The sequence below is a fragment of the Colossoma macropomum genome, unplaced genomic scaffold, assembly GCF_904425465.1.
Source record: "Colossoma macropomum unplaced genomic scaffold, Colossoma_macropomum, whole genome shotgun sequence".
Lineage (NCBI taxonomy): Eukaryota > Metazoa > Chordata > Actinopteri > Characiformes > Serrasalmidae > Colossoma > Colossoma macropomum.
The window spans coordinates 23400293-23427053 of NW_023494806.1; the positions used below are offsets into that span (position 1 = coordinate 23400293).

The window sequence follows — 26761 nt, forward strand, 5'->3', positions numbered from 1 at the left end:
AGGTGATTTATAACAGCACAGATGCAGCTAATCGATCCAGCGGTCAGATCTGTACAGTGGATAGAGATTCACTACAGTGTAAACCTGAATACACACAGAGAGTGTCAGTAATCTCTGCTCTGGAGCTGAGAGCAGTGACTCTATCTGATAACGGGGTTTATACTATACTGACCATCAGGGAAGAAGAAGTTATCCACACCTACTCAGTGACCGTCCAAGGTATGAATTATTATTTTAGTATTGTTGCTTTTTATTAATTAATTATTTTTTTTGCTCCTCAAGACATGCAATTTCCAGATAAGTGCTGATGTTCTGGTGGTGGTGTGTAAGCTGACTGAGATGGAACTGAACACAGAGGTTCTTCATTACATGGTTCCTGTCTATAGTCTAACGATTTGACCCCTTAAACCCGGGGGTAACTACCGAGCCTTTGAGCTAAAGATTCGTCAGAGAAGTTCATCTGAATTATTCAGTAGCCGCTGTCAGACTAATCTGGATGTATAGCTGTATTGTATTCATATAATAAAGTAAATAAAGTAAAATTTATCTGCTCACTCATAGGTCACTGTGTTCGTCATGCTTTGGGTTGTGTTGTCAAATGGATGCATTGAAATCAACCCTTCGCTGTTGACCACTGAGCGTCGGCCGGTTATCTGAACACATCTGCTGTTCAGCCTTTTAATACTGAGCCATTATTGACTTTTCCTGATCGGTAGCCTTGTGGATCTCCAAGCTAGTTAGCTCTGAAAATATATATCCATGATATAAATCAGGCAAAATCCAGGCAAGCAGATAGGAAAGAAAGTTTAATTCTTCTGTTTGGCTGCAAAATATGAAGCTCCATGGTGCAAAAAGTCCAGCTGACTGAAAATCACACCGAAACCTGCACAGTGTGGAACTGTATTCTATATTTTCCTATTTTTCCTACTTTTCTCTCTTTTTACTCTCTTTGGCTTTTGCTCAATCACTCCATCAGTTACACTACTAACCATCTCACTTTACAGGACTCGTCAAAGCTTTGAGTCATAAAAACAATCATGTTTGAAAATGTCAGAAGGCCTGAAGGGCTAAAGACTGACCATCTCACTGTGCATCGTCAGTCATTCTGATGGAGCTCCTCACCTGGAAAATCACTTCATACTATCAGGTTATAATAGTGCAGCGTAGGCCCATCTGTGGTTCAGATGTGCTGTATTACAGATCTGTGTGTGTTTGTTTTGTAGGTGACCACTCAGATCTGGACACAGATAAAGGAGCTGCTGTACCGGTGTGGGTGATTGTACTGAGTGTGATGGGAGCTGCTGTGATTGTGGGGTTAGTGGTGGTGATTCTGCTGCTGAGGAGAGAAAATCTGCTTCTACGAATGGAAGGTGCAAAGAACCGAGCTCAGATGAACCATCACTCTGACCACAGTCCAGGTGAAGAGAGACTGTCACCCCACGATAATGAATGACCAGGACCTCTGAGAGAGATTACGCTCAGGATCTGGACAGCGTTGCTGTAAAAAGCACTATAAGACTGACTTGACTTGACCAATCAGAGCTGAGCTTCTGACTAATCAGGGACTGATGGAGTCCAGTCACGCTTTTCTTAGTGACGTTTGTGGCATGAATCACATGAAGATCAGTTCTTATGGTTCTTAGTAAGAGAAAATGAATTATACTACAGATATCAGGGCTGTGAACTACTTATTACTCCAATAAGCACTGAGATGTTATTAATGTAATGATTCATTTTCTGTGTTTAAACAGACTCTAATGATTTCACATGATTGGCTGTTCATCATAGACATCACACTTTCATGTTCAGAGCACTAAACACAGCCTGAGTATCTGAATGAACAGCTTAGCAGAGAAAGTTGTTAAACGAGTTTAATACTGTTCCCTCTGTTCGGCTTTGTGGAACTCAGTCAGGTGAACAGGGTTGATGTTCTGCTTAAACTGTACACCAAGCAGCCGCTTCATTAGGTCCACCTCCTTGTTTCTACACTCACTGTCCATCTTATCAGCTCCACTGACCGTATAGTTTCACTCTGTAGCTCTACAGTTACAGACTGTGGTCCATCATACTTTGTTACCCAGTTCTTCAGTGGTCAGGACCCCTACAGGACCCTCACAGAGCAGGTATTATTTGGGTGGTGGATCACTTTAAAACACCTCAGTGTCACTGCTGGACTGAGAATAGTTCACCAACCAAAACATCCAGCCAACAGCGTCAGTGTATTTCATTGCTGTTGGAACAAAACCTCAGATCTCCAAAATGGTAATTTTACAGGAGGAGCAAAAATAAATCTCCATTTTCAGTGTCAGTTAATGGAAAAACATTTTATCACAAGGAATTTTACACCATTTCTGATGGTGACAACATTTTCACGCAGTGTGAAGGAAAGCTGGTCATTTCAAATTATATTAAAAAATTGAAAAACAACAAATACCAGATTTTGTTCTACAGGTTTTGTTTTGTTTTGTTTTGATGTGTTGAATTATTGAACTCCTTTGAGTTCACACAGCCCTGAGTCTGATTAGATTTGGACCTTATCTGCTTTGTTTACAGTGGACTGATGGTCAGCAGAGACAGTAGAAGGACAGTTAAACTCTTCATAGATTCAGATGAATCAGTCTGTAAGTGAAGTGGTTGATCAGATGGATCAGATTCAGCACTGAAGCTTTCTGATCACAGGCGACTACAGGCAGCTACTGAGTCTTCACCGCCTTCAGTTTTCAGTCTCAGAGAAGTGAAGAAAGTGTTTCTAATCTCTATTAAAGAGTTAAAGTTCTGATGTTCCTCTAGATCAGTGTGTGTTAATCAGCTCTGTACAGGTTCACTGTTCCTCAGGTCAGATCATCTACTGACTGTGGAGCTCTTCATCAGCTGGATCAGGTGTGTTTGGTCAGAGAACAGAGAGACTGCAGAGCTGCGGTTCTCCAGCAGCACATTCAGAAACACTAATCTAGAACATTGTTTCCAGCACTGCTCCTGTACTACAGCTGTTCTTCTCCTCTGTAGAACATCTAATCAAACCCATCAGCTCCTCAACAGAAGCAGCAGTGCTGCAGTCACACCATCACAGCAGCAGTGTGGTTGTGTGTCTAAATGTTTTTGTACAGAAGTCATTGATACTTTTTACAAGGATTTGATAAAATTGATTTTTATATGGATTTTAAACTTTGTGGATTTGATCATTTTGCAGTTTCGTGACTTGTTTTGACTGAATCCAGTGAGAAATTGACTGTTTTGCAAAAAAATCCATTTTTGTTATTTTTACATTTTTTCATAATTTGAAAATTCCAGTTCCATTTTACATTGTGTTATAATTTCATGATGAATGTAAATAATCCAAAATTAACTTCCATTCAAAGTTAAAAAGCTTTTTCTTTCTCTGGTAAAATGACGTTTTTGGAGATAAAAGTTTGGTCTATTCATCATGAAAGTTTAGTGTGTTGTAAAGAGCAGCTGGTGTTTTCAAATTCTGTAAAAATGTACCCAAAGGCAAAAATGGAGATGGGAGATTTTGCTGTGACAGCAGTGAATAAAGTGGTTTGGGATACTTAAAAGTAAAGTGTGCTTGTTTTTATTTGTATTATATATTTTTATTGCATGACTGTATAAAATTAAAATGAAGCAGGTTTGGGCTTTATTACATCCTACAGTTCAATGTGTTGGTGATGTTCTAGCATCAGTGCTAATGATCACTGTACTAGAGCAATCCAGAGAACATTAACACCAAAGACCTGATGGTTTCCCCTCAGCCAGCAGGGAGGGGCGTAAAAAAGAAACTTATTAAAAGTAAAAAATAAATATTTAAATAAAGAAATGTGAAAAAGGTGATGGACATTTTCTGAGTAACACAGCAGTGCTGTACAAATATAGACATTTTATTTACTCTCCAGAACCACCAGTGAACCCACACGAGTCTTCTGAGTCTATATGAATGTTGATGATGGAAAATGGAAAATCTGAAAAAAATACAATTTGGACAAAAACCATCTCGATTAGTGTCTCAGTCATCAGGCAGTGAATTCATAACCATTTCAAGTAGTAACTTTCTGTGAGGGAGCTTTTAGAGGGGGACGTCTGGTTCCTATCACCACCACTGTGAACAGTTCTGACTGTGAATTCAAACTGAAAGTGTACAGGACTTGAAGCCCCGCCCCCGTGTTTACAGAAGACCAAAACAAAAGAAAAGTTGTGAACAGCGCAGGAGGAGCAGGAGGAACAGAGCAGCGGTCAGCCGTATGTTTCTGTACTATTCCTGATATTCGGATAATAAACAGTGTTCCCACCATCAGGATGGATTTCCTCCAGCAGTGAGACAGACAGAGCGGTGAGTGACTCAGAGCTGAAGTGTGTTTGGAGATTAGATTTGTGTGTTTTGGATGATCTTTAATATTAAAGCAGCTTTTATACACTGATCCACTAAAATGATGGAGTTATGTTGATAAATGTGTTTTGTGTGAGGAATTACAGCCTCTAGTGTTCTGTACTGTGAGCTTTAAATAACGGTTCAGGTGACAGTCGTTACATAAATAACGGTGGTACGTCACTGGTGCCCCCTGGTGGTGTGTGTTAGTTATTGCAGTGGCGCATTATAAATAACGGTGGTACGTCACTGTGTGATGAGCGCCCTCTAGCGGGATGTAACACTTGGCCTATTTTCTTGCCTTTACTACAGCTTGAACCACTTAACACACTGACTCCATTTAAAACCATGTAGATCATTTCAGCCAGAGGGATGATGTTCATTTTCACTCTCATAACTTTAATATGTTTTAAGATATTTTATAATATCAGTAAAGACATTTTCTTGAATTTCCAAATAAAAGTTGGATGTTGGAATCTTCTGTGTTTTGTGTGTTGTAGTTATTATGATTTGAAATTATAGTAAACAATGAAGGTTTTGCTGTAAACGTATTATTATTATTATTATAATATTATTTTATTATTATTATTATTATTATTATTAGTTGGATTTTGTCAGCATTTCCTTTAGGAGCTGCATATCTGTGTCATAGCTATGACTGTTATACTTGTACAAAAATAAAAATATAAGCAAAATTGGCCTCTGAAGTGGGACATGACGTTGTAATAAACGCCCCCTAACAGCCCCTCATATCACTGAGCGCAGGCTAAGACCACCTACTGTGATGTCACATTTCAACAGGTATGGTATTTATTACACTGTCATGTTTCACTGTGATCCTGCACAGCCCTTTAGAGACTGAAGCATCCTTAAATTCAAAAACTGACCCAAAACATTCCTTTTATGTTTAAACCATAACAGTTCAGTTCTGTATCAGTCAAACACTGTAATACCAACATGACTGTAGTTCACTCGCTGTGTTATACAGCTTTTAAAACTGTGGTGCTCTTTCTAACACATTTTCAGAGAAGTTCATTATTTCCATAGCAGTAAACGTATCATTTTAAAATATATTAGTGATGGGATTTGCAGTTTGTAATTATACTTAATGTGAAAAACATTTGTGAGACAAATATTGTCCAGTTTTTAGTGTCTGTAATAAACCTATTTGATGGCTGCTGTAAAGTTCTATAGTAACGTAAAAACTACATTTCTGTTATTTCCCATAACTGGTGATGTTTAGAGTGAATGAACGGTCATTTTTGTGTGTCTGTAGGTCAGTCATGCAGTCCTGCAGCTCTGCTCTCTGTGTCCTGATCTTACTGACCACTACAGTCACTGTTGGTAAGTGTGTGGAAGAGGTGACCTTCTTAAGGACTTCACTGCTGAATTTCACTTCAGTTTGTGCTGCATAAATTTACTGGTACTTCTCTAATGATACAGTTATGTAGGGTGCTGTGAAAAATTAAGTAAACCCCATGAAAAATGTATGTCTAAACATATATATGTCCATGTGCGTTAAATGTGAATAATGCTGGTAGATCTCGATCATCGTGTTTAAAAATATCACATAAAAATTACATTCTGATTATTTACAGATCTGTTTAAATCAACACAAATGCATAATGTGCACCACTACCTTCATATGTGGATCAATAGTCCATCAGACCATCTATCAACAAATCAGGTTTAAGTCAGGTTTAAGTCAGGTTTAAGTCAGGTTTAAGTCAAAGGCATGAAACGTGCTTTGGCTGGATAGCTCTTGTAGAGCTGAGATGACAGGACTGTACTAATATTGAGTGTTATTTAGCCACAACACTGAAACGGGAAGCTTTCAGTTATGAAATATGGAAATACTCGTATCGTCAGTAGTCATATTGTGTACCAACCTTAAACTGCAGGAGACGTGTTCACTAGTTATGGTGCTGAACGTTTCACACTGATAGCATCAGCGTTCTGGTGCTCTTCTTGGTGATAATCAGGAGTTTGGTGACTTTATCCTCACCTGAAAGAGTAGAGAACTTACAAGCAATTGAGGGGAGACCATGTAACCTTTAACCTTTACATGTGTTGGCAAACATATCTTTTTTCTGATTAATGGAAATGTTTGTAATTGTGCAGTTTTCCTTTTTCCTGTTTTTATGTTGTTGTTTCTTTGTGTTAATCCCTCTTTCAGGTCTGAATCAGCTGTTCCTTCAGTGAAGGTGAATCTTCATGACTCTGCTACTCTGCCCTGCTCTGAGAGATGCTCTGGTTTGGTCAGATGGACTGTGTTCCATAAATCCACTGATGCTCTGGCTGAGTGTGATCAGACTTCATGTAGATCAGTGAAGGAGGGATATCAGATGATCCATGATCAGTACCTGAAGGGGAATCTCTCTCTCATCATCACTGACGCTGATTTCACTAAGAGAGGCTGGTACACGTGTGACTGTGATGGTAAAGATCTCTGTGATGTGAAGCTGCAGATTAATCGTGAGTCTCTCTTCTGTTTTTCTTCTTCATTACTGATTTAAATGCAGCTCTTTTAGACTTTGTTATGGTGCTGCACCTTAATAATGACATCCTAATGGTTTACATGCAGATTTGTAATCTGCAGAGGTCGAAACAAGTCACTAAGTTGCAAGTAACAAGTCTTCACAGTCCCGAGTCAAGTCCCGAGTCAATAGTCCTAATCTTCGAGTCTTAAACAAGTCAGTTTGCATTCTTCACTAAAGGCCACAACACTGAATAATGGTAACAGTACTGTAGTCTTTTAATGACAGCTTGTTAGCAGCGTTTGGCTCTATATTAATGCCCTTCCAACCCTTCCAGTAAGCTACAAAACCCATGGTACACAGATACCCATGACAGGCATACTGTACACACAAAGAGCAGTACAACTATACAGGAAAAGGATTTTAAATTACTACTGAACTTAATTAAAAAAAAACTTAATATTGAAGCTAATTTTTAAGGATTTTTGGGAACGTTGGGAACACAGGATTAAAATAAAAACTAGCTCAATTCAAAACAATCGCAGGTTTGAATTGAATTTAGACCAAATTGATCAGATTTACAGAAAAGACAGTAAAATAATGGTGAATGTATGAAGCTGAAGTTGACTTTTTTCACTGCTTCTTGTTAGAACTTTCTGAGGCGCCGGAACGTAACTGCTGCACCGTTTAAGGTGGAACGACAAATTCCAATACGAAGCGGGTGAATAAAAAGTGAAGTTCAGCTTCGTGGTGAATGTTGCGCTTATTTCACCTGCAGAAGAACAGAAAGAGCTGTGTTTAGATTTACCATCATGGAGAAAACGGTCAGTTCACCTGGACAGTTTTTCAGTAAGACTGCAGTTTAAGCGCTGAGTGAGGGCCTATTGATGCTTATGGAGGTGAACTTGAGCTCTAACGGTTCTCTTGTCTTCTGACATAAAGTAAGCTGAGCATAAGCAGAATAACAGACGTCTGACGACGCTGCTGTTTATTCAGTTCACAGCAGGAAACAAATTCATTCAAATGAAAATAAATTGAAAATAAATCTGAAAAATAATCGACCGTGTAGAGTCCTGTCTCGAGTCTTTCTGATTCATGATGCTCAAGTCCGAGTCCGAGTCACTGGTGTTGAAGTCAAAGTCGATTCTTAAGTCTTTCTCGATTTTCTCGAGTCGAGTCTGAAGTCATCAAATTCGTGACTCGAGTCAGACTCGAGTCCAAGTCATATGACTCGAGTCCACACCTCTGGTAATCTGATGTGTGGCATTTCTTTTTCTCTCCTCAGCCTTGAGTTCTTCAGTTCAGATAAAGGCTGGTGAAAATCTCATACTGGATTTGGACGTATCAGATCCAGTGGAGGTGATTTATAACAGCACAGGTGCAGCTAATCGACCCAGTGGTCACATCTGTACAGTGGATGGACACTCATTACAGTGTAAATCTGATTACACTCAGAGAGCATCACTCACAGCTGTTGTTAAGCTGAGAGGAGTGACTCCATCTGATAGTGGAGTTTACACCATCAGGGACACCATCAATAAAGAGGTCATCCACGTCTACACAGTGACCGTCCAAGGTACGTCTTCAGTGTAGTTGATACAGCTTAAGCAACGTATTGTTGCTGTTTTATTGTGACTGTTAGTTTAAACTCACAACATGCTTTTGTGTTGTAGATGACCAGCAGAGCCTGGACAGTGATCTTAGTTCTGATGTGCCAGTGTGGAAGTTAGTCCTGTCCAACTTTGCCCTCGTGGCTGGGCTTGCGGCTTTGCTCACTGAACTTTGGTGGTGTTGAGAAAACGTATTTAGCAACGGATGCCCGGAAGGAATCTTTGAGGAGAACCCTGCAGAGTTACTGTTCTCTCCTTCCAGGAGTTCCTCATCATTTGTGGAAAGCTCAAAGGCAGGATCTGTATTTGAAGACGCTGAAGGATTTTAAAGTACGGACAGTGTCCCCACTGATGGACGGTGCTTTATCCCAGCAGAAAACACTGAAGGAGTTCCAGTTCCTGAAAACCTTCACTGATAACGACTGGCTGGAACACTGACCGCTCTGATCTTCACAGAGGACAGAAACTCTCAGTGCAGGATTCATCACAGTTCTGCCTGCAGAGTTAGTTACTGCACTGGTGTTCATCTGATATACTGATTCTTCAGTTCAGTACAGGACTTTAACAGTTCCAACACCTCACACCCCCTGCATGCTACACTGGATAAACAGAGAAGCTCATTCAGGTCAGACTGTGTTAAAGAGCCGTGTGAGATCTTTCTTACCCACTGATATACGGCTCTACAGCGAGTCTCCTCACTGCAGAGACAGTACTGATCTCCTGCTGTCTGAACTGAGCTGGACCTCATCACTGTATCACCTCTCTGTTAATACACACTGTGTAATATATCACAACTGCTACTGTAATGACTCTCACTGCGCACTTTACACTGTAATACTGCTGCACTGTAATACTGCTAGTTATGTTTATACTCATTGTGTTGTATCTACTTCATACCATTCAGTGATCTCCTGATCTCCTGGAGGTACAACAAACAGTATAAAATGTTTAATAAACTATGTAAATATCCAAATAGACATGTTTGTTTCTACTCTCTCCTACATTAACGTATGTCTGTTTCTTATTTCTGTCTAATTTACATCTATTTTTGTCTAATATATGTATGTTTATGTGCGATTATATGTCTTGCAACTGTAACAAGTATCAATATATCTAATGCCCACATTCTTGTCAATTACAGTGTTATACTGCCATCTTGTGGACATTCACCAAACATAGCATTATGTAGATACTGTCACAACTGAATGACTCACAGAAAGATCTAATTTCTTACTAAAACCTCAAATCAGCAACTTAATCAACACTAAACACAGAACTGACCTCTGTTCATCTCCCTCTTATACTCAGTACAGCTCATCTCCATAATGACCACATCCACACTGATCCTCCACAGCCTACTGCATCATATACTCAGTATTGATCACTGAGGAACCTTAAAGTATCCAAACGATTCCTGTCAAATCATACAGCATATATTAAAGATTACCACATTAGCTTATACTGGACAAATACAACACTGAGGTTCTGAGTAACTAATAAAACAGAAGCAGTTATTCAGTTTTAAAGCTTTAACATTCATAATTACACATATTTAATAGCTGATCTTATCCAGAATGCTGTGCTTTACTGATTACTCAGAACAATTCATTCAGCTAGTGTTCACAGGTCAGTGATCAAAGATGGAAATGAACATTTTCAACCCTATTAAGAACTAAAGAGCCAATGGGAATCCAGTACAGTATCATTTATTCCTTTTGCCCAAGAACAAATCAGATATTTTGTTTATGCAACTTTGTTTTATACATCATTAAGTGGTGCCCCTCAGTGTTCTTGCCTCCCCATGAGCCCACTGTCTAAAATCCTGAGAGAGAGAGAGTGAGAGAGAGAAAGAGAGAGAGAGAGATTTGTTTATAAAAACTCAGCTGTTCTGTTTACTGTATCTGTTAAAGTGCTGTGATTGAACCGTTCCTGCTTTAGTTATTCAACATGTTCACTCGTCCAGAACTGACCAGGAACCAGCCGAGTGTTTCCTGCTGAGACTGTGGTACTAAAATGAATCAGTCCTGTGGCTCTGTGAGAGCTGTGTACAGTGTGTTTAATCCAGATTGAGATAATCAGTATTAGTTATTGATTACTAGAAGCCACACTGCTATAATAAGAGTTCTGATGAAATGCACAGTGACCCACAGTCCAGTTTAAACCTGTATCTTACAGTGTGTTCCAGATCATCACACTGTACTGACTTTCCTTTAACACTGTGACTGGTTCTGCTCTCTCAGTCCAGCAGGCGGCGCTGCTATACAAGCTCATGTGTCAGAACAACATTACAGACATTTCATTACTGTACAGAAGGTTAAAATGAGTTTGTACTGATTAGTTTACTTCAGTCTTTCTCTCGTTTTGAATGTGTCCATCAGGTAGATCTGTCTGAAAGAACCTGGAGGACCCTGATGCTCTGTAGACCTTCTTCCAGATGGGAGGGGTGTAAACATCTGTCTTTGGGACTTATTCATTCACACTAAACCTCACTTTCATACTAGTTGTCTCTATTTATAAAGATAGTTATAATATTGTAGATAACAGATAAAAATCCTCTCCATTACAGTTTTAAAACTATTTTAACTTCAAACTTCTGATGAAAACTCCAACTCAAGAAGAAGATTTCTTGAAACTACCTGTCATACTAATGTCTCTATAGACCAGTTCACTAACAGTGTCAGTGTCTGTTTTAACCCTAATTCAGATTCAGCCTCAGATTTAACTTGATATCCAACATCTCTGAAGAACATCAGGCTGTTTGGACTTCAAAGTGAAAAAGATACAGAATCACAAAAACCCAAACTCTGGTTTGGACTTCAGGAGCTGAGCAGAGTTTGGGTTTTTGTGATTTTGTATCTTTTTTCATTTGGTTCAGTTTTTTTAAGTACTAGAAGTACTTTAAGTAGTAAAGTAGTAGAGGTTTTGCAGGGACAGACGTGCTCTACTCTGACATTTTCCACGGTGAAAGTAGAAAATAAAGATGTTTATTGTTTACGTATCACAATCTTGGCAATAACAATATATTTTACTTGATATCTGCTTCTTTATGACTGGTTTACCACTTTATATTCAACTAATCAGGTCCCTGACGACTGGCCAAAAATATAAATAGAGGCTCAGAGATTTCCAAAATCAAAATCATCTCTTTGCTCTTTTTATTGCTGCACCTTCATTAACAGCAGCTTGTACAGCAGGAACTATAACACAGTCTGTAGAGACACACCCCCCACGTGTGTGATCTGGGACGGCCCCCAGTTTAAGCCCTCCCACATCATTACTCACATGAGATCTGTAATTTGATAATGTGTGAACAGAGCTTCAGGTGTTTCTCCTTCTCTGTGAAGTCTGAGACCCTCTGTGTGGAGAGTGTTCTACTACAGTCCAGCGTGAGGAAGACCACCGTCTGTATTAATAACCTCTCTGGAGGTCAACCACAGCAGCACAGTGAGTACAGACACTGTTTATCTGAGCTGAATGCAGCTTCATAGGCTTAACATAACGACTGAGCTCTGACCAGAGGGGTCTCCTGGGGTTCGGGGGGCTACAGCCTCCAGTATTTTAATATTTTTAACCAGCCCTGAACCTTCATAACCACCATAATCAGTGCTTTCATTTCAGCTGTGGACAGGCCTGCCCACCGCTCTGGGCAAGTGTGCTCACTGCCCCCTAGTGTGTGTGTTCACTAGTGTGTATGAGTTTATATGAATGTTGATGATGGAAAATAGTGGAAAATCTGAAATAATAAGTTTTCTTTGGGGACTATTTTACCTCCTGCATGTATCCCTCCACCATGAATGGAGTTTAAGCCAAAATCTTCTCTAAACTATCATAAAACAGTGTCTCAGTCATCAGGCAGTGAATTCATAACCATTTACTGTAGGAACTTTCTGTGAGGGAGCTTTTAGAGGTGGACGTCTGGTTCCTATCACCACCACTGTGAACAGTTCTGACTCTGTAAGATTATCTAGAACAGAGCGTTTCACACCAAACCACTCTGAACGACTCTGTTTACATCTTAACCATCTAATTATACATTATTGCACATTTAAAAATCAGTGGAGTTCCTCTTTAATGTGTCTGTCTGTGAGGTGAAGCTGATAAGATCATCATGAACTACTGAGTAAGAAGATGTTCCAGTTATTGTCGGTCCAGAGAGCTGTAGATGTGAGTTACTCAGTGTTCAGATTAAATGTTCTGAGGAGTTTTGAGTCTCACAGCTTCACCTGTTTAGGTTGATGTGCTGGAGGACTTTACATGTCAGGATTTGCACTCCTGTTATTGATTTAGTTGGAAATGCAGTTACTGCCTTTACAGGCAAGACAAAGTCTGCACTGGTCAGAAACACATACGTCACAGTACCACATCGAAAGAACTAGCAGTGAAGTATTTAAAACCAGGGAAAATAATGAGTCATAATGAATTTAGAAGAATTTCAGTGTAAAATGAATTTCTATTAGTAAAATGTTTTGCTAGCTGCTCATTTGTTCTTATGAATGACGTATTTGGTGATAAGAATAAAAGGTGTCAGTATGGAGAGTAAAGAAGTGAACTGACTGCAGATAATGTACTGTATGACTGTAAGAGAGAGACTCAGTCTGGATTTCACTGAGATAAGTTTCTGCACGTCTCTCTGAGGAGAACAAACCTCTGACTTTCATAAACAGATTTACAGGGCAGTTTATAGCTTCTCTGATTGAGTCACAGAACAAGACAGTTACATCCAGAATAAACAATAGTTTGAGTTCAAATGATAATAATATTGTTATTATTTATAATAATTATTAAGAGAAAATTCTGTAAAAAAATAATTTTCTTTTCTCTTAACACCAAGAGAGGAAATTACATTTGAGTTGATTTTATTATAGTTACTGTTCACAAACAGCAATATTAGAAAATAAATAAATAAATAAATACATAAATAAATAAATAAATAAATAAATAAATAAAGCAGCTTTCTCTGAGTTTCTGTACCAACGATCAGTATTTCAGTTTTTTCACGATTTAGAAAATTTGGTAAGAAATATTTGACACACAGGTGGTCAGTCTGTCTACTCATATAACTTGTTTGATCTTAGATACGCATTTAATTGTTTAAAAACAACTTTTTTTTTTCTTTTTAGAGCAGCATTAAGTGATAAAATATCTGATTGAGTTAAGGATATCTTTTAATTCTAAACTTATTGTCAACATTGCAAAATTTAAAACATCAATAATACAAATAATAATAATAATAATAATAATAATAATAATAATTAATTATTATTATTATTATTATTAGTAGTAGTAGTAGTAGTAGTAGTAGTGTTACTATTGTTATTATTATTATTATTGTTACTATTATTATTATTATTAGTATTATTATTATTATTATCTTTATTTATAGAGTACCTTTCATAGATTTAAATGTAACTCAAAATGCTTTACAATACAGGGAAACACAGAGATGGGGAGAAACAAATGTAATAAAAAATCAACAATGTGATTTAAAAGCTAAATCCGAGTCTAGAGTTACACCAGGATTCCTACCTTCAGGTTTTACTTGTAGAGCCAGATTTCCATGTTTTTCATACACCTATTTCCTATTTGCTTCACTACTAATTATCATTATTTCAATTGCTACTCATTATATAAATCGCTATTCATCCAGCTAACAATGCTGTACAGACATATTACGAGCTGGTCTACTGTAGGGACATCGTCTGGAGCTACAGATATATACAGTTGTGTATCATCTGCATAATTATGAATATTGATGCCATGCTTCCTAATAATCTGACCTAGTGGCAGCATATACAATGAAAACAGAAGTGGACCAAGTAGAGAGCCTTGTGGTACACCATAGAGAATATCAGACATTCTGAGACATTCAACTATACCTACAAAGTAAGTCTTCCAGTTAAATATGTAGAGTTCCATTAAGACCAACCAGGTTCTTAAGCCGATTTAGATGTATTGTGTGGTCTGTAGTATCAAATAAAGCAGTTAAATCCTTAAGAATAATTAATGAAACATCATCTGCATCAGCATTAATTCTCAGATCATTCACTACATTTACTAAAGCAGTTTCAGGGCTGTGATTTGCTCCGAAACCAGACTGAATTTTTTAATGGATATTGTGATGTCCATTAAAAAATTGTTAAGCTATAAGAAGATTTATATTATTTTACTAAAAAATTGGAGGTTAAAGTTTGGCCTGAAATTGCTAAAAACTGCACAATCAAGATTATGTTTCTTCAATAATGGCCTTACAACTGCTGTTTTAAGTGTGTATGGAAAAGAAGAATTTACAGTGTCCAACAAACTTGGACAAAGACTGATAAATACTTCTTTAAAATGCTAAAACCCAGGTGGAGAAATTTAGCTCCATGACTTTTTGAAGTTCTGTCTCATTAATCTTTTTAAAACTAGTCATAGTGTTTTGCTGTTAAATAATAGTAGAGTCGATTATGGGCACTTTTGGAGTTAGAAAACATAACCAAATGTTAATGATTTTAGTACTAAAATATAATGCAAAATTATTACATTGTGATGGTGACGCCTCACTGAGATAATCATTGGTTAATTCAGGATTTAAAGGGTGATTATTAATTATTAAAAATAAAACTATTGAGTTATGACTTTGTATCCATTAATAAGATAATATTTCTGTCTGTTCAAACTGTGTTATTATAAAAGTATTATAAAAAAATGTTTTTTTTAGATTTTCATAGTGAACTTGCTGTTCTGCTGTGCAACAGTCCCTGTTCAGTTGGACTATCTGTTCATTTTTCTATTTTTTGTGTTCAAGGTCTTCTCTTTCTTTTTTCTTCCTGGTGCAACACTATCTAGAACTGCTCTTAGCTCACGTTAGTGCTGACCATATCATGCACTGTTAATCATAGGTGAGGTTTGTAAGAGCATCACTAACAGTAGTTGCTGTTAATATTAAAATACCATTTTTCTTCTTTTTGTTGCTCTTCAGCAGAAGCAGACGCTCTAAATAACACAGTGGTGATCTGAGATGGTGATGCCCAAAGTTTATTTATGTTAATAAATAAGTCCCATGATGTGACTCAATCTAAAGTGTGACCATGAATGTGTGTCTGACCAGTTATGTGCTCAGTAAAATCAGACGTGTTTAAAAATTGCATGAATTCAGAAGCTTTTTTTCTGAGGCTTATTTAACATGAAAGTGAAAAGAATCCATCATGTTTAGTTACACAGATGGACAGTAGTTCAGACAGTTCTAGTAAGAAGGAGGTGTGTATTTGGGTGGACGATAAACAACCAGTAAGACTGGTTCCTGACCTTGAAGTGGAACAGCAAGAAAGTCGAAAGAAGAAAACATTCTAAATGAATTATTTTTGCAATTAAAAATATTGAAAAAAGAACAGCCAGACCACCTCCATTCATACCTTCCCTACAGTATAGATAAAATCATAATTCTGTGATGATTCTGTCAAGATGATACCATCCAGATAAAACCTTAAAAAGGTCTTGTTTATATCAGTGCATGAATCTGAGATCAGAAATTGGATTCAGAGAAGCTTTCATTAAATAAGAATCTTAATAAGAAGCTCATAAATTGTTCTTAATTGAGAAAAAAAAACACTTAAATATTCTTTTAGGAAAGTTTTCATTAGTTTAAGTTTTTCATCCTTTTCCTCTGAAGGCTGGAGATTATCATGTCCTGAACTGTTGATATAAGATCAAAACTCATTTAGATTTGCATTAATCTGGTTAAATTGGTTATTAAGTTTAATCAGCTCAGCACCTGAGAGCAGCAAAATAAAATAGATTAAAAAAAGATTATAAAAAAAGAATTTAATTTCTTTTCCTGGGCCTTCAGAACTCTAAATTACACAAATACTAAGTACATAAGATATGAGGACTACAGCAACCTGTTGAGCTCAGCTTATTAGTAAAAGCACTTTTTATTTGTTTAATAATTTTAAATAAAATAATTCATTCTCTTAAATTATTTGATATGTTTTTACATTTCTTAACTTGTTTGTCTGTCTTGGTTTGTTTTCTGTCCTGGTTTGCACTCATTAGGAGTGGCACTCTTAATTTTGTTGTATATTTTGTACAATCACAATAAAAGCATTCTATTCTATTCTCTTCTATTCTATTCTATTCTCTTGTAATAAAAAAACAAAGACTTTAAATTACTTATATAAACATATAACAAATGAAACATATACATTGAATTTATAAGTTAAACAAATGTTCACCTACACACTTTTATTTTCTTCAAATGTGTAAATATGAGTAAAAGGTTTGTTGTCTATTATTATCGTACTTATATATTTATATAATCTTGTTAGCTACCTGGCTCTAAAGATATTTTCAGGAATATTAGACTTTCTGTGTAATAGATTGTGCAGTGAGAGTAAAACAGCATTAGTCAGTGTAAAACCTGACAGCAGAGAGAGGAGAGAGGAGACTGAACCATGAAAAACAAGCAGAGGCCTGTTCAGAATTTAGGGAGGGCGGGTCAGAGTGCAGTTTGTGCTTCTGGAAGAGGTCATATGAGGATTTTCACCATTAAAGCTAAAGGTTCATTAAAATCCTGTCCAAGATCACAGTCATATAAAAACAGACAAACCTTCGTCTGAGCATGTCCATCATCTGCTCAGCGCTGTGGTGGCGCAGGATAATACACACAGTACAGAATGAATCCAGATGTTTGTAAACAGAGTCTTGTGATGAACAAAATGACCACAACTTGTGTATTTTATAGCTGTGATGTCATATTTAAGTCCAGCAGTGATTCAAGACGTCTCTGGATTTGTGAGCTGAGGCGCCCTCTGCTGTTCCTATTGCCTCTACTGTCTTTAGCCTGTATTGTCATTCTATAGACTGTTTTTCAGTATAAGCTGATTATATTAAAATAACACAATAATACCGAGTCTTACCTTTTGATAATAAACTAATTTGCTTCATGTTTTGGAATTCATGACTCCAACCATATGTGTCTTCCTGCTGGTGCGGGTTTCCTCGCACTCAAAGACGCAGAAAACCACTGACAGTGCTAACAAAGCCCTTTTGAGGGGAATCTGAATTACTCTCACTCGAGAGGCCACCCAGGGGCTCGTTCAGTCTCTGGTCATCTCAAGGCTTGACTACTGCATCTCACCCTTAGCAGGTCTTCCTATGTGGCCATAAAGCCTCTGCAACTCCTCCAGAATGCAGCAGCTCGGCTCGTCTTCAATCTTCAGTTCAGTCACATCACTCCACTGCTGCACTGCGTTCACCGGCTTCCTGTAGCTGCAACAGATTTAAAACCCTGATGCCTACGAAGCCAAAAACGGACCAGCCCCTCCCTCCCTGATGGCAATGGTCCAAACTCGAACAGTATCTCGAGCCCTTTGAGCTTCTAGTACAGCTCGGCTTGACCCTTCATGATGCGTGGTAGACGAGCATCAAGACTTTTTTCTGTCCTGGAGTCCAGGTGGTGGAACGAACTCCCACTGGCTGTCCGAACAGCAGAGTCTCTCGCGGTCTTCAAACATAGACTGAAGACCGTCTCTGTGTACAGCACTTAAATGAGCACTGAGTTAAGTATTCAGTGTAATGTACTTTACTGCACTTATTGAAATGTACTGCACTGCTCTGTGTTTAACTCTGTTCCTTTTTCTCTCTGTATCAACATCGATTTTTGTTTCTAGCAGTATCTGAGCTCAGGACTGGCTTTCTCTCTAACCTATTAGTAACTAGCAAAGATACTTTCTCTGGATAGACAAAGCACTTTTTGTAAGTTGCTCTGAATAAGAGCGTCTGCTAAATGCTGTAAATGTAAATGTAAATTTATTCTCTTTATGTTTCACAAAATGAACATCAAAATACAAACCTTTTACACACTGCTGCAGTTTTTCACAGTTAAAATGACAATTTATTCAATTTATAGAGATTTATCTACTTTTAGAAGCATGTATCTCAGAGCTAGAACATTTTTGTGTGCAACACCAGTTTATAACACCAGTTTATAGCACCAGTTTATAACACCAGTTTACAACACCAGTTCATAACACCAGTTCATAGCACCAGTTTATAACACCAGTTTATAACACCAGTTCATAACACCAGTTCATAGCACCAGTTTATAACACCAGTTTATAACACCAGTTTATAACACCAGTGCTACATGCTCAAAAGTTTGTGTACAGCCCTGATTACAGAGATCACTGCAATATTTTTGTCTCCTGTTTGCAGATTTTTTTTATTGGATTATGCAGGTAATCTGTTCAGCCCAGAGTGACTACAGTAACCCCAACAAAGCTGAGTTTAGCTTCTTCGATTTCTATCTGAATTTTCAGTTCCACCTTAAACAGCGAAGCAGTTACAGATGCCGGACTGTAACTGCTGCACCATTTAGGGTGCAATGGAAAATTTAATAACTAATGCACTAATAAAGGAAGCCAACTTCAGCCTGTCTGTACCTGCAGTGGTGTGTTAGAGACTAAGACATGTAAGAAATTTGGTCAGTCATCCAGACACTGTTAGCATTTTCCAGAGTACAGCACTGTGGCTAAGTAGCTGTGTCTTCTCTCTGTTCTTGGCGTGCTGTGAAAACATGTAGAAACACAGGGTGATGATGTACTGATACTCCAAAAGACTGATTCATGAACCCTCCAAAAGCTGAGCTGTACATAAACACTGTGTGATGTTAGCAGTGAGCTCAGCAGGAAAGCTTCAGCCAAACTTTGGTTTAACACCAACTTAAAATATCATAAATCATCATAATTTTTCAATAAAACTAGACTCTCAAAGCATCTTCATATTAGTGTCAAACTACATTGACTCCATGATTCAGACACTTGGTTATGAATCTATATATGCCATACATCATAAATAAGAGTGATGTATCTCACAGTCTCACTCACTGTGATATTTAAGCAAACGTTACCAAAGGTTACCAAAGTTCTATTCAGGTTTTAGACTATTAAGTATTTGGGGCTCATTAAAAGAGACACTGATTAAGGATGGGAAGCCCTGATGCACACCGGGGAACAAGCATGTTCATGTTTGTTTTGATCATGTGATGATTTATTAGAAAGAGTACAGAACATAACACTATTTTACAGGTTTTCACTGTAGAAATCTCAGTGTAGCGTATCTCAACAAGGGGAATGACCAATGATACAGCTCAAACAAAGGCCATGTATTTGAAGCAGAAGCAGTAGTATTAGTAATACTGATAATAACAAAAATAATAATGCAGGATTTTATATCCTGTAGCGTATGACACAAATACCATGTAGCTGATTGAGCAACAGTAGACTTGTCTAGCCTTGTTTACAGTTTTCACTGTATTACAGTCATGGCCGAAATTGTTGGCACCCCTGAAATATTTCCAGAAAATTAAGTATTTCTTACAGAAATTATTGCAATTATGTTTATTTCCTGTGTGTGTGTTGGAACAACACAAAAAAAACAGAGAAAAAAAGCCAAAAATGATATAATTTCACGCAAAACTCCTTTTCAAAATTGTGGGTAAATAACTTTGTTTCAAGCATGTGATGCTCGTTCAAACTCACCTGTGGCGAGTAACAGGTGTGGGCAATATAGAAATCACACCTGAACCCAGATAAAAAGGAGAGAAGTTGACTCAATCTGTGCATTGTGTGTCTGTGTGTGCCACGCTAAGCATGGAGAACAGAAAGAGGAGAAGAGAACTGTCTGAGGATTTCAGAACCAAAATTGTGGAAAAAGATCAACAATCTCAAGGTTACAAGTCCATCTCCAGAGATGTTGATGTTCCTTTGTCCACGGTGACCAACATAATCAAGAGGTTTACAACCCATGGCACTGTAGCTAATCTCCCTGGATGTGGACGGAAGAGAGAAATTGATGAAAGGTTGCAACGCAGGATAGTCTGGATGATGGATAAGCAGCCCCAGTCAAGTTCCAAAGAAATTCAAGCTGTCCTGCAGGCTCAGGGTGCATCAGTGTCAGCGCGAACTATCCGTCGACATTTGAATGAAATGAAACGCTATGGCAGGAGACCCAGGAGGACCCCACTGCTGATGCAGAGACTGCAGTTTGCCAAAATGTACGTGAGTGAGCCAAAATCCTTCTGGGAAAACTTCTTGTGGACAGATGAGACCAGTCTAATATGGTGGAGGTTCAAAGATGTTTTGGGGTTGCTTTGCTGCCTCTGGCACTGGGTGCCTTGACTGTGTGCAAGGCATCATGAAATCTGAAGATTACCAAAGGATTTTGGGTCTCAATGTAGGGCCCAGTGTCAGAAAGCTGGGTTTGCGTCCTAGGTCATGGGTGGACCAGCAGGACAGTGACCCCAAACATACTTCAAAAAGCACCCAGAAATGGATGGAAACAAAGCGCTGGAGAGTTCTGAAGTGGCCAGCAATGAGTCCGGATCTAAATCCCATTGAACACCTGTGGGGAGATCTTAAAATTGCTGTTGGGAGAAGACACCCTTCAAATATGAGAGACCTGGAGCCGTTTGCAACAGAAGAGTGGTCCAAAATTCCAGTTGAGAGGTGTAAGAAGCTTGTTGATGGTTATAGGAAGCGATTGATTTCAGCTATTTTTCCAAACTGTGTGCAACCAAATATAAAGTTGACGGTGCCAATAATTTTGTCCGGCCCATTTTTGGAGTTTTGCGTGAAATTATATCATTTTTGGCTTTTTTTTCTCTGTTGTTTTGTGTTGTTCCAATACACACACAGGAAATAAAAATGTGTATGACAAAACATATGTAATTGCAATAATTTTCTGTAAGAAATACTTCATTTTCTGAAAAAATTTCAGGGGTGCCAACAATTTTGGCCATGACTGTATGTGTCATTCGTTTTGTTTTTACAGTCGTGTGAATAAGCGATATAGTACAGAGGAGCTCTACAGTTATACAGTGAAGGAGGACTGTTAGGGTACAGTTGTGTAACGAGGTGTCCACTGTGGTCCAGCTCTACAGCTCTGGGGAAAAGGCTATACTGACTTTGATGATCTTGAAGGAAGTGGCTGGAAGAGGTGGTTTCCAGGTTTAGCTCTACACTGTCTGGAAAAGGGTACAGCAAAGACCTTAATGTACCAATGTACCATTTCAGTGTCCAACGTTTTAGAACAGAACAATAAAATGAACCCTGGGGTTTGAACAGTGTGTCTGGAGTCAGAACTGCAGTGCATTATGGTCCAGTCTTGTTCCCTGACTGAAGGTACCCAGTGAGAGTTCAGTACCTTTTCTCTGAGACTGTAATCTCACCCTGCTGTAAAGCTTTGGCAGGGACTACATTCAGTGATCCTCTCGACTGTCTTGACTCGTTCTGTTCAGTTCATTCTTGTGAGATTGAGGATCCAAAGCTGATGGAATGCAGTGAATTACAAAACCTCTAAACAACCATAGCACAGCACGTCCTTCTGGCTTCTCATGTTATTGTTAAAAAGGGATTTTGTTTCAGCGCTGCTGGCACAAAGACTCTCAAAAATGGTGAATTTGCATTCTGGACTTGTAATGGAAGTTAAAATAAGAGGATTTTTCCTAGTAATTTTGGACCATTTCTGTTGGTGCAAAGGGGAAGTGAAGTTTTCAAATTATGCAGAAAAATGAAACAAACGGAGATAAAGTTTTTGTGCGACTGTGACAATATATGTCATGAAAAAACCCCACAGGATCCATGATCTGTGTGGATGCACTGCCTGCTGATTCCCAGTAAGAGTTGAGTTGAGTGACATTCTGAAACTGCAGATCTGCACATGCTAGAAGAGCTCACTGTTGATTGGACTGTTAGAGATGGACAGAATTTTACTGTAAAAGGGTTGAAGAAAGAGTGAATAATGTAAAAGTCACGGTTTAGAATGTGTGTAAATCTAGTGACTGATCTGGGAAGGTCCATTCCTTTCAGCCTGACCCAAATCTTAGAGAAGTGGATAATATTATCATACTGGTTGTGTTCTCTGTTATATAGAGAGACATGCTTTAGTGTTTTTGTCCACAATAATCAATATCCTGATAGAAATTACACTAAAAACACTGCAGCATTGCTTCAACACTATCATTTAACTGTGTGTGTATCGACTCTCTCCCTCCTGGTCAGTACTGATGGTGTGTATGTGTGTCTGTAGGTCAGTCATGCAGTCCTGCAGTTCTGCTCTCTGTATCCTGATCTTACTGACCTCTTCATTCAATACTGGTAAGATCAGTTTGGTTTGTGGACCAGAGTTTCTCTAAACAACAGAATCAAGATAAAATGATCTAATTAATATGTTTGTTAGCCAGTTAGCTGTAAAATGCTGTGGTATGTTGTAATGAACAGTAATATGATCTGTAGTACATACAGTTTATTAAAGCTTCACTATGTAAAACTAAAAAAGTGTCATTAGCTGCTGGGAGTCGCCCTGTAAAACCTGAAACCACGTCATTTGTCTTTACATATTAACGTCACACACAGACTCAAAAAGAAGGTCCGGCTCGATGTTTCGGCCTCAAATGATCTCAGAATCAACATCACACTGATGAAGATGTGATGACATTAGTACATAATTCACTCACATCCTCAGAACAAGAGGGTAACATGGCCTTAATAAAGAGTCATAACTAGATGGTTTATCATAGAAAATACTGATCCATTAAAATATGCCTGGATCTAAAACTGAACTTGATGATGATGTTTAGACATTTACTCTTCCTGCAAATTAGAACTCAATTATTGAGCACTTTTGTACTGAGATGCTCTTATTTTACCCTTTTGTCTTTCTCTCTCTTTTAGCTTCTGAATCAGCTGTTCCTCCAGTGAAGGTGAAGCTTAATGAGACGGCTACTCTGCCCTGCTCTGAGAGATGCTCTGGTTTGGTCAGATGGACTGTGTCCAATAAACCCACTGATGCTCTGGCTGAGTGTGATCAGACTTCATGTAGATCAGTGAAGGAGGGATATCAGATGATCCATGATCAGTACCTGAAGGGGAATCACTCTCTCATCATCATTAAAGCTGATTTCACTAAGAGAGGCTGGTACACGTGTGACTGTGACAGTAAAGACGTCTGTGATGTGTGTCTACAGATTGAGCGTAAGTGTCCATTCTTCACTGACCACTTTTCAGGAGGCTCGCTTCCAGTTTCTCAAAGAAATCTGCAGGAATATTTTTCCACACTTCCAAAGCATTTTCTGCTTCTCACTGTCCAAGTTGAGGTCAGTCCATTGTTCAGCTTCTTTGTTTGATGTGTCCGTCTCTCTCACTGAGTCGTCTTCTCACAGTGGAAGGATGGACAGAAACACCTGTGGATGTTTTCAGATCTGATCAGCTTGATTTTCTCCTCTCTCTCAGAGATGAAAGCTTTAAGTGCTGTTTATCTGATGGGGGCAGTTTTGGGGTCGAACAGGCGTTCCTGGTGGTTATTAGATAGATAGATAGATAGATAGATAGATAGATAGATATGTTACACACTGTTAGAGTAAGCAGTTGTGTGTTGTATTCTATATACTGTGAACAGTCTGTTGTATGGAAATGTTTGGGAAGATAAATAATAATAAATATTGTGTGCAACATACAGTATTACAAGATTAGTGGAGTGGTGTGGAGTTCAGCAGGGTGATGGTGGAGGGAAAGAAGCTGGACCTGAGCCGACTGGTTCTGGTCCGAATGCTTTTGTATCTCCTCCCAGATGGGAGGAGGTTAAACAGTGTGTGGCTGGGGTGGGAGGAGGTCGTGTGCCAGTGATGAGCTCAGCGGGCCTCACCACTCTTTGGAGGGCCTTCCTGTTGGCCACAGTGGAGCTGCTGTACCACACTGTCACACAGTTGGTCAGTACGCTTTCAATGGTGCAGCAATAGAAGTTTGTGAGAATCTGAGGAGACAGATGTTCCTTCTTTAGTCTCCTCAGGAAGTAGAGGTGCTGCTGTGCCTTCTTAACCAGGCGTGAGGTGTTGAGTGTCCATGAAAGATCTTCAGAGATGTGTACTCCCAGGAACTTTAAGCTGGAGACCCGCTCTACCTCAGAACATCAGAACCTGATCATCAGGTACTCTAAGTTAGCAGAGCACTGACTTTCAGTTACGGAGGAGTCCGTACACCATGATTTGTTTACATAAACACGCAGACCTCCACCTTTACTCTTACTGGAGTCCTCAGCCACTCTGTCCACTCTGAACACACTGCATCCCTCCAGCTCCAGCGTGCTGGTCGGGAAATCCTGTTTAACCACGTCTCCATGAGAACAATGACGTGACACTCTCTGATCCATCTGTGTTGTAGTCCAGAATCGCAGTTCATCCATTTTGTTCGTCAAAGGCCGAACACTGGTGAGAAAAATGCTGGGAACCGATGTCCGGTGTGGGTTAAGTCTTAGCTTAGCCCATAGTCCACCTCGCCCTCCCCGCCTTTGTTTACGGTCTCGGGGCCTTGGCTTCGCTCAGCTTGGGGCGCCGGCTGTGCAGTACATGGTACTCTTGATATCTCCCGAGTTCCAGATCACTAAAACTGCATTACTGCAGGCAAAACCAATGTTCAGCAAGAACTGCCAACTATACGAGATGCTTGCCTTGCAGTTTGAGAAGAAACGAGTGGAAATCAGAAGACTAATAATTACTAAAAAGCGAATTCTGGAGAGACGCTGGGCCTCGCGTTGTGCACACGCCGCCATCTTGGTTGCTATTTTAAAAACTCCAAATGTTTCACTTTGATTTTCTTCTTCTTTATGCAAGTGGATTATCTTATATCTCATTATATCTCATTATATTATCTCTCCTGAAAAATAATCAAATAAATGAACTTTTGACTTTGGTTTCCACACAATTCATGAAGTTTCTATTTGTGTTTCTCCTCAGCCTTGAATACTACAGTTCAGATAAAGCCTGGTGAATCTCTGGTGATGAAGTTGGACGTATCAGATCCAGTGAAGGTGATTTATAACAGCACAGACACAGCTGGACCATCCAGTGGTCACATCTGTACAGTGGATGGAGTCTCACTACAGTGTAATGATGAGTATAAATGGAGAATGGCACTGTTCTCTGCTCTTGAGCTGAGAGAGGTGAAGCCATCTGACAGTGGAGATTATATAATTATGGATGACAGGAATGAAGAGGTCATTCACACCTACACAGTGACCGTCCATGGTGTGTATTTTTCCAGCTTTAGTTGTGTTTTTCTTTTTATGGACCTTGTAGGGTGTAAAGTGGATGAAGATGGAATGTGTAAATATAATGTTTAAAGTCTTGTTGTGGATTTTAATGGTGATATTTAGTCAGAACTCACAATATTGCACATCTGTGTGTCCTTCTGTTCTGTAGATGACCAGCCATGTCCATTCAGAAATCAGGGAGCTGTTGTACCAGCGTGGGTGTTTGCTCTGACGATGGTTGCACTAGTAGTTGTGTGTTTGGTACCAGTGGTGAGGATTTTGCGAAAGAGGAGAGGAATTCAGCAGCACTGAATTACAACTACTGTTCACCACGATGGAGAAGAAATGAGCTATTTGCTATTTTTAAGCAGGAAAGCTGCAAGATCCAATCCAAGATCCAAGACCAAGTATCCAATCAGCCAATCACATGGCAGCATGAGTCTAGAGCTTCAGTTAATATTCCCCTAAACATCATGAGCAGGGAAACATTATGATCTAAGTGACAATTGGAACAGAGAGAAGTAGTGAAAACAGAATCGGAAGAAATAGAAGGAATGAAAGGGTGGGAAAACTGTCACAAGTCAGTTTCTGAAAAAACACAATACATTTTTTAAAATTATAATATGTTAGTATGTTGGGCAGCACAGTGGCACAGTGGGTAGCACAGTCGCCTCACAGCAAGAAGGGCCTGGGTTCAATTCCCGGTCGGGTGACCAGGATCCTGTCTGTGTGGGTTTCTCCCACAGTCCAAAGACATGCGGTCAGGATGATAGGACAGGCTAAATTGCCCGTAGGTGTAAGTGTGTTTCATTATAATTATATAAAATATAAACAAAAGTGTAATGTCTTTACAAATGTAAACAAAAATGTTGACTATAAGGCCACATATTAATATTAAACATTGAGCTTTATAATCTAATTTATAAAGTGTGACTGGAGAAATGAGTGAGGGGCTCAATCACACCCACCAGAGTCCACAACCGAATAGAGGTGCACACTACAATCAAATAGAGTTGGGCTCTACACCCGAATAGAGGTGGACTCTTCAAGTGAGTTCTTTGTTTGGCCTTTCAGAATCAGCACTTTAACAGTTGCTTGAATCCTGTAGGAAGAATTAGCTCCGGAGACCATGAGGCTGAAGTTGGCCTCCTATTTGCTGGCTTTATATAAAATTGTGGATCAGAACAGGGAGAAGGAGCGAAGGAGGATCAGGACAGGGAGAAGGAGTGAAGGAGGATCAGAACAGGGAG

The 26761-nt window shown here is 38.9% G+C and overlaps 3 protein-coding genes across 5 annotated transcripts in view; all 3 read left to right on the forward strand.

Moving 5' to 3' along the window:
• Window positions 1–3699, forward strand: part of LOC118826986 (CD276 antigen homolog) — a 7259-nt gene extending 3560 nt beyond the window's left edge. For both annotated transcript variants that reach the window (XM_036598137.1, XM_036598136.1), the window contains exons 4-5: window positions 1–219; window positions 1224–3699. The exon at window positions 1–219 is cut by the window's left edge and continues 72 nt beyond it. In XM_036598137.1, the coding sequence (XP_036454030.1) occupies window positions 1–219; window positions 1224–1453 (449 nt within the window). In that variant the 3' untranslated portion in view covers window positions 1454–3699. The remainder of the gene's footprint in view (window positions 220–1223) is intronic.
• Window positions 1–26608, forward strand: part of LOC118826992 — a 74850-nt gene extending 48242 nt beyond the window's left edge. The window contains exons 1-5 of one of the 2 annotated variants that reach the window (XM_036598148.1): window positions 11751–11891; window positions 22515–22582; window positions 23159–23458; window positions 25216–25506; window positions 25681–26608. In XM_036598148.1, the coding sequence (XP_036454041.1) occupies window positions 22522–22582; window positions 23159–23458; window positions 25216–25506; window positions 25681–25823 (795 nt within the window). In that variant the 5' untranslated portion in view covers window positions 11751–11891; window positions 22515–22521 and the 3' untranslated portion in view covers window positions 25824–26608. Of the gene's footprint in view, window positions 1–11750; window positions 11892–22514; window positions 22583–23158; window positions 23459–25215; window positions 25507–25680 lie in introns of those variants that run through there. The other variant, XM_036598147.1, reaches the window with a different exon arrangement.
• Window positions 4169–9582, forward strand: LOC118826997. The gene is made up of 4 exons (XM_036598159.1): window positions 4169–4324; window positions 5637–6835; window positions 8123–8413; window positions 8511–9582. Exons 2-4 carry the CDS (start codon window positions 6502–6504, stop codon window positions 8630–8632), a joined length of 747 nt encoding a protein of 248 aa, XP_036454052.1. The 5' UTR covers window positions 4169–4324; window positions 5637–6501; the 3' UTR covers window positions 8633–9582.
• Window positions 26609–26761: the final 153 nt, after the last annotated feature.

Coding starts and splice junctions, on each gene's coding strand:
- LOC118826997 (XM_036598159.1), top strand. CDS start 6,502: ATGTTGTTGTTTCTTTGTGTTAATCCCTCTTTCAGGTCTGAATCAGCT. Junction 6,836..8,122: donor TGTGAAGCTGCAGATTAATC/GTGAGTCTCTCT, acceptor TTCTCTCCTCAG/CCTTGAGTTCTTCAGTTCAG. Junction 8,414..8,510: donor CTACACAGTGACCGTCCAAG/GTACGTCTTCAG, acceptor TTTGTGTTGTAG/ATGACCAGCAGAGCCTGGAC.